The sequence below is a fragment of the Etheostoma spectabile genome, chromosome 6, assembly GCF_008692095.1.
Source record: "Etheostoma spectabile isolate EspeVRDwgs_2016 chromosome 6, UIUC_Espe_1.0, whole genome shotgun sequence".
Classification (NCBI taxonomy): Eukaryota; Metazoa; Chordata; class Actinopteri; order Perciformes; family Percidae; genus Etheostoma; species Etheostoma spectabile.
Genome location: NC_045738.1, coordinates 26,426,615 through 26,434,547, shown reverse-complemented (window position 1 = coordinate 26,434,547; position 7,933 = coordinate 26,426,615). Strand labels below are relative to the sequence as shown.

Below are 7,933 nucleotides of genomic sequence, written 5' to 3'. Positions count from 1 at the left end.
TTCATCTGACAGCCTTAGTTACTAGTTACTTTAGTCAAAGTAACCTAGCAACAATAGAACGCCTCCGGGTGAACTAGAAGCTGAAGCACTAAGTTGATGGACAGATCTATTAGGATCATTTCTAGTTTCTAAAATCAGAGGGTTTTTCTGCACTGAGTACTTTAATTTGAGTACTTTTTAGTATGTTTTCCTGATGATACTTACATAGTTTTACTTACTTTTCAATGCAGGACTTTTACTGTAACAGAGTATTTTTACAGTGTGGTATTAGTACTTTCTGAATACTTCTTCCTCCACTGGTGACTCTTGAGTCATGCAGTTGACCCCACACTGTAAAAAATGTTCTACAAGCAACATGTTGCGTAATAGAGAGAACTGTCTCATTACAAGTTCAACATAAAGGTTCTTTCATCTATTTTATCTAGTCTTTTCATGTCCTGGGCAACTTCAGAGTTGAGCAGTTTTGCAGAGAAGAAGGGAGAAGATTGGTCGAAATATAAGAAAATATAAAAACACAGAAAGAGCTCACACAGAAGTCCATGTGGTGCCTTGTGCTTCCAGGTGGGCTTCCCTGAAGGTGTTGTGAATATCGTGCCAGGCATGGGACCTTCAGCTGGGGCTGCCATCGCAAGCCACATGGATGTTGACAAGTTGGCCTTCACTGGATCCACAGAGGTGGGACAATTCTGTTTACTTTAATATATTTTATATATCAATAACACACTGTCAATAACAGAACTAATTCAAAAGCCAGGACAATAAGATAATAAATATCATGTGGCACGTTAGAGAGCATCAGGTAGAAACAAGCTGTAATGTTACCCTACAGGACAGATGTTCATCATCATGGAAAACAGCTGTAATGTACCCTACAGGACAGATGTTCCTCATCAGGTAGAAACAAGCTGTAATGTTACCCTACAGACAATGTTCATCATCAGGGAAACAAGCTGTATGTTACCCTCCAGGACAGATGTTCATCATCGAGGAGAAACAAGCTGTTGTTACCCTACAGCAGATGTTCATCATCAGGTAGAAACAAGCTGTAATGTTACCCTACAGGACAGATGTTCATCATCAGTAGAGAACAGCTGTAATGTTACCCTACAGGACAGATGTTCACATCAGGGAAAAACAAGCTGATTGTTACCCTACAGGACAGATGTTCATCATCAGGGAGAAACAAGCTGTAATGTTCCCTACAGGACAGATGTTCATCATCAGAGAAACAGCTGTATGTTACCCTACAGGACAGATGTTCATCATCAGGAGAACACAGCTTTAATGTTACCCTACAGGACAGATGTTCACATCAGGGAAACAAGCTGTAATGTTACCCTACAGGACAGTATTTCATCACAGGTAGAAACAACCTGTAATGTTACCCTACGGGACAGATGTTCATCATCGAAACACGCTTAATGTTACCCTACAGGACAGATGTTCCATCAGGAGAAACAAGCTGAAATGTTACCCTACAGGACAGATGTTCAGCATCAGGTAGAAACAAGCTGTAATGTTACCCTCCAGGACAGATGTTCATCATGTAGAAACAAGCTGTATGTAACTACGCTACAGGACAGTGTTCAACATCAGGGAGAAACAAGCTGTAATGTTCCCTACAGACAGATGTTCATCATCAGGTAGAAACGCTGTAATGTTACCCTACGGACAGATTTTCAACATCAGTAGAAACAAAGTAATGTACCTACAGGACAGATGTTCATCAGGTAGAAACAAGCTGTAATGTTACCCTGCAGGACAGATGTTCATCATCAGGAGAAACAAGCTGTAATGTTACCCTACAGGACAGATGTTCATCTCAGGGAGAAACATCGTAATGTTCCCTACAGGACAGATGTTCAACATCAGGTAGAAACAGATGTAATGTTACCCTACAGGACAGATGTTCATCATCAGGTAGAAACAAGCTGTAATGTTACCCTACAGACAGATGTTCATCATCAGTAGAAACAAGCTGTAATGTTACCCTACAGGACAGATGTTTCATCAGGTAGAAACAAGCTGTATGTTCCCCTCAGGAGCAGTTCATCATCAGGTAGAAACAAGCGTTAATGTTACCCTACAGGACAGATGTTCATCATCAGGGAGAAACAAGCTGTAATGTTACCCTACAGGACAGATGTTCTCATCAGGGAGAAACAAGCTGTAATGTTACCCTACAGGACAGATGTTCATCATCAGGTAGAAACAAGCTGTAATGTTACCCTACAGGACAGATGTTCATCATCAGGTAGAAACAAGCTGTAATGTTACCCTACAGGACAGATGTTCATCATCAGTAGAAACAAGCTGTAATGTTACCCTACAGGACAGATGTTCATCATAGGTCGAAACAACTGTAATGTACCCTACAGGACAATGTTCTCACAGAGAAACAAGCTGTGTTACCCTACAGACAGATGTTCATCAGGTAGAAACAAGCTGTAATGTTACCCTACAGGACAGATGTTCATCATCAGGTAGAAACAAGCTGTAATGTTACCCTACAGGACAGATGTTCATCATCAGGGAGAAACAAGCTGTAATGTTACCCTACAGGACAGATGTTCATCATCGGGAGAAACAAGCTGTAATGTTACCCTACAGGACAGATGTTCATCATCAGGGAGAAACAAGCTGTAATGTTACCCTACAGGACAGATTTCATCAGGTAGAAACAAGCTGTATTTACCTACAGGACAGATGTTCATCATCAGGGGAAACAAGCTGTAATGTTCCCCTACAGGACAGATGTTCATCATCAGGAGAAACAAGCTAATGTTACCCTACAGGACAGATGTTCATCATCAGGGAGAAACAAGCTGTAATGTTACCCTACAGGACAGATGTCATCATCAGGGAAAACAAGCTGTAATGTTACCCTACAGGACAATGTTCATCATCAGGAGAACAAGCTGTAATGTTACCCTACAGGACAGTGTTCATCATCAGGGGAAACAACTGTATGTTACCCTACAGGACAGATGTTCATCATCAGGGAGAAACAAGCTGTAATGTTACCCTACAGGACAGATGTTCATCATCAGGAGAAACAAGCTGTAATGTTACCCTACAGGACAGATGTCATCATCGGGAGAAACAAGCTGTAATGTTACCCTACAGGACAGATGTTCATCATCAGGAGAAACAAGCTGTAATGTTACCCTACAGGACAGATGTTCATCATCAGGGAGAAACAAGCTGTAATGTTACCCTACAGGACAGATGTTCATCATCAGGTAGAAACAAGCTGTAATGTTACCCTACAGGACAGATGTTCATCATCAGGGAGAAACAAGCTGTAATGTTACCCTACAGGACAGATGTTCATCATCAAGGTAGAAACAGCTGTAATGTTCCCTACAGGACAGATGTTACATCAGGGAGAAACAAGCTGTAATTTTACCCTACAGACAGATGTTCATCATCAGGGAGAAACAAGCTGTAATGTTACCCTACAGGACAGATGTTCAGCATCAGTCAGTGTCCACTAAAAGTTCTGTTGTTTCTGTTGACAGGCTCAGATTATTATTCTAAGTGTCTGACAACATTATCCAGAAGATGCATGGAAAAATAGGGTCCAAATTAAAACAAAAATTAAGTTATTAAATTATTTGCAGAGTGAAGTTCATTGCCTGTCACTTTCACACCTCATTGATATTAAACTATGCCACTAACATTTAACAGACCTGTGTAAATTAAAAAAGAGCACCTTTCAGAAAGTGTTGAAAGAAATGTGAGAATAACATCCAGACAATTGATCCTGCAGTCTTTGCTTTTAGTTTCTTTAATATGTACAAAACAATGAGAAGTACAAGGTCTACAGTCTAACAGTCATCTTATGTAAGCTGTAGTAGTCACCATCTGTCTTCTTCCCTGTCCTTGTCCATCAGGTGGGCCATCTGATCCAGAAGGCTTCAGGCAGCAGTAACCTAAAGAAAGTCACTCTGGAGCTGGGAGGAAAGAGTCCCAACATCGTCCTGTCTGACGCCGACAGTACGTCTCACAGATACAGTATGATGCCGCAGGCATGTTCTAACACAGCTGGTGCATTGTGTGGTTTGTCAAACTGATATAAGCAGCTGCACTGCTCACGCAAAGTGTAACAATCAGATCAGAACAAACGGACTGAGAAACCGATTTATTTCCCCACAGGGCGTATTCTAACAAGTTGAAAGAGCAGATCCCATTCTCTGAATACCTAAAACAAGAAGAATGACTTTCAGCCCCTCAAATCTGGATCCCAGTTATAGCCAATGTGGAGGGATATTTCTGAAATATATTTTTTGATTTTGAAATGGACCTTGTCTAAATGGCAGTAATGAGCCATTGTTCCATCAGAATACATGCAGCCAGACAACATATTAATGTGAAGGGCATGGCTACGTCCCAACACTGTTGGGTGTGTTCTGCTGCACCTGTCAACAGAGCTAACAGCCTGGAGTACACTGCTATGTCATTACACAAAAGTGAGAAATGAAACAAATTTTCACCGCCTATTAACTGAAGAGGAGACGTCCGGAGCATTTTCCATCCATCTTCATCCGCTTTATCCGGTATCGGGTCGCGGGGGCAGCAGCTCCAGTAGGGGACCCCAAACTTCCCTTTCCCGAGCCACACAACCAGCTCCGACTGGGGGATCCCGAGGCGTTCCCAGGCCAGGTTGGGAGATAACTCTCCCACCTAGTCCTGGGTTTCCCCGAGGCCTCCTCCCAGCTGGACGTGCCTGGAACACCCCCTAGGGAGGCGCCCAGGAGGCATCCTACCAGATGCCGAACCACCTCAACTGGCTCCTTTCGACGTGAAGGAGCAGCGGCTCTACTCTGAGCTCCTCCGGATGACTGAGCTCTCACCCTATCTCTAAGGGAGACGCCAGCCCCCACTCATGAGGGAAACCCATTTTGGCCGCTTGTACCCTGGATCTCGTTCTTTCGGTCATGACCGGAGCATTTTAATATTGTTTATTTTAAAGAATATTTTAATGGGCTTTATGTTTTCCTCATGCAGTGGAAGATGCAGTGGAGCAGTCCCACTTCGCTCTGTTTTTCAACCAAGGCCAGTGTTGCTGCGCCGGCTCCCGAACGTTCGTCCAAGCCGACATCTACGATGAGTTTTTGGAGAGGAGTGCCGAGCGAGCTCGGAGACGCGTGGTGGGAAACCCCTTTGACCTGAAGACCGAGCAGGGACCTCAGGTAACACACACACACGCACACACACACACAACACAATTATAAATAATACATTATATAGAGCTTAATCATAGATATTTACACTGCTACTCCACTACACTACGCTCTACCACCCCAGTGTGTAGCACTCACCCCCCTGGGTGATGCACAGCAGCCTTACGACTCACCACACATCAGCTCTGTAGAGAGGGAGGGAAACATGTTTTTAGTGGTGGGGGGAGCAGCCGGAGAAAACCCACACAGACACGGGGAGAAGATGCAAACCCCACACAGAAGGCCGGGACCACCAGGGTTTGGACCGGGACCTTCTTGCTGTGAGGCCACAGTGCTAACCACTGGGCCACCAGGCTGCAAATAAGCAAGCTTAGACCCCCTCCAAAGAAATAAAAAAGGAAAATGAACGTTATTTTATGCCTGTATAATGGCCAAGATTATCAGTTGTTTCTTGATAGATAGATAGATATGGATTGATGGGAAATTACAGTAAGGGAAAAAAAGAATACATATATGTATGAACACACACACCCATGCAGTGTTAATACATGATGAGTGCAGTTTTAAAACACTAATAGGTGCATATGAAGTGGAAGAACTCTCTCTCCCTCTCTCTGTGGCGGCCTGCCAGGTGGACGAGGAGCAGTTCAACAAGATCCTGGGCTACATCAGCAGTGGGAAGAGAGAGGGAGCCAAGCTGATGTGTGGGGGGGGAGTGGCTGCTGACAGAGGCTACTTCATCCAGCCCACGGTGTTCGGAGACGTCCAGGACAACATGACCATCGCCAGGGAGGAGGTACCACCCTACGGAAGACTCATTTAACACGCTGTTATATGTATTTCCTTTTTATGAATGCATTAACTCAGTCGTAATTCAGTTGAAATCATATAGTGTTAATGGAAGTGCAGTCAGTAGTAGTCACCTTAATCAAAAAGAACACGAGTGCACTGAGCCACTGATATGTGGAATCATATTAAATGCCTACTTTATAAAATTTACAGCCTTCACCTACTACTACTGAAGAAATTGCTGTGGTTCTAAATGTAATCGTGGGTTCCAGTTCTTTATTAGTTCCCGTCGGGCGCTGGACATGCTTCTTTCATTGAGGTCCAGGGTGGTAACAAGAGGATCTGACCCCTCTCCTGTTTGCTCACTTTGTTGTGTCCATATGTGCTCGTGCTGTGTCCCCCAGTGGTTGGACAGGTAGCTGCTACTGCTACCACCCCCCCAGTCGAACTCCGCCTATGCCTCTAGATGGCAGTATCAAAGATTCTACAGCAAATATGATACCTATATGCTAAAATATACAATCATCCATAGGTCCATAGCAACCAGTGTGTTGAATCTGTTATTACCCATAGTGCTTTGTTGAATGGTCTCAAGGTTTTATTCTTGTATTTCATGTGGATACTAGTCTAATGGAGGAGTGCCCTAGTATTTGAAGTAATGCAGTGATAAAGGGAGCATGCATTTAGTTTCCACAATGTTAGTGAATAAATCTACTGAGATGGAGTGTGATGTGGAAGATGAGAAAGCAGAGGTTAGTGATGTCTCTCATGGTTGGAAAAACAACAACGGCTCTCTGTACATCAAATCCAAACTCAACCCAGAGGAGACGGCATCGATACACTGTTGGGGAGGGTCCCGCCTTTATCCCAATCATTATGGAGGGTCATAGAAAAATACGGTCCCCTAGAAACAATATATCAGAAGACATTTCTATAAAACTTTTAACTGATAGTTTTCTAAGATAAATGACATCACACGTCAGTCAGTCTGACATTTAGTTCCTCTGTAAAGAAGAACATAAGATGGAGTTTCTGCTTTTTTCTGCTTTTGCTCTGTTTTGCTGGAAACCGATATGAAGTCGCTGCCAGCAGTACCGTAGAAACAGAAAATATTTCGGTCAATCATTAGTAAAAAATAAAAAATAAAAAATGGATTCTAGGGAAAAGAATCAATTTTAAAAATCGTCACGAAACACGATACATACAACTGTGAATCATTTTTTTCTTTTTTCAGCACCCCTATTTTCTATATTTGTTTTCCATTTTTTTCTAAGAAGGTATGATTTCATATAGGGGATACTTTACATAGCATCAGTCATCCAGTGGGCTCGTTTCTCAGGCATAATTATACACCAGACTAGCATGGTGGCAGTCTGTAATGCATACAGTCTTGGAAACGCACCACAACTAGATGAGCTACATGAGCTACATGAGCATGGTACTATATACCACGGTGCATCCTCTCCTTTCAAATTTTAGAATATATTCCTTCTATTATTTAAAAATTCCTAAATAACGAGGAACAAATTGTGTTCACTCACGTCAATAATAAATGAAATATGATATTTAGTACTCTTTTGTACATACGTTTCCCATCCTGAGAACACTGATGTCTGCAGATCTGTGTCGGTTGTTTGTTCTTGTGTGAGAGGAAATATGTTTATTACACGCTTTGCTTTATTATCATTATTGATTTTCTGCTTTTCGGTCGTTGCAGATCTTTGGCCCAGTGATGCAGATCTTGAAGTTCAAAACTCTGGAGGAGGTGGTGACGAGAGCCAACGACTCCAAATACGGTCTGGCAGCCGCCGTGTTTACTAAAGACATCGACAAGGCGCACTACGTGTCCAACGCACTCCGCGCCGGCACCGTCTGGTAGGGCTGTTACTACCGGCAACGTCAGTCTCTGAGCTGCTCACATCCATGGCTAACGTCTGTGGGTCTGTCTCTCTCTCTCT

General features: G+C 43.0%; 1 protein-coding gene across 1 annotated transcript in view; it reads left to right on the top strand.

The window, feature by feature from the left end:
- The window catches only part of LOC116690601 (aldehyde dehydrogenase, mitochondrial), a gene marked incomplete at its 5' end in the record, with an annotated part of 26,596 nt that overhangs the window by 17,709 nt on the left and 954 nt on the right, over positions 1–7,933 (top strand). The window contains 5 exon segments of the mRNA XM_032517684.1: positions 562–675; positions 3,897–3,999; positions 5,011–5,195; positions 5,818–5,982; positions 7,693–7,850. Of these exon segments, the coding sequence (XP_032373575.1) occupies positions 562–675; positions 3,897–3,999; positions 5,011–5,195; positions 5,818–5,982; positions 7,693–7,850 (725 nt within the window).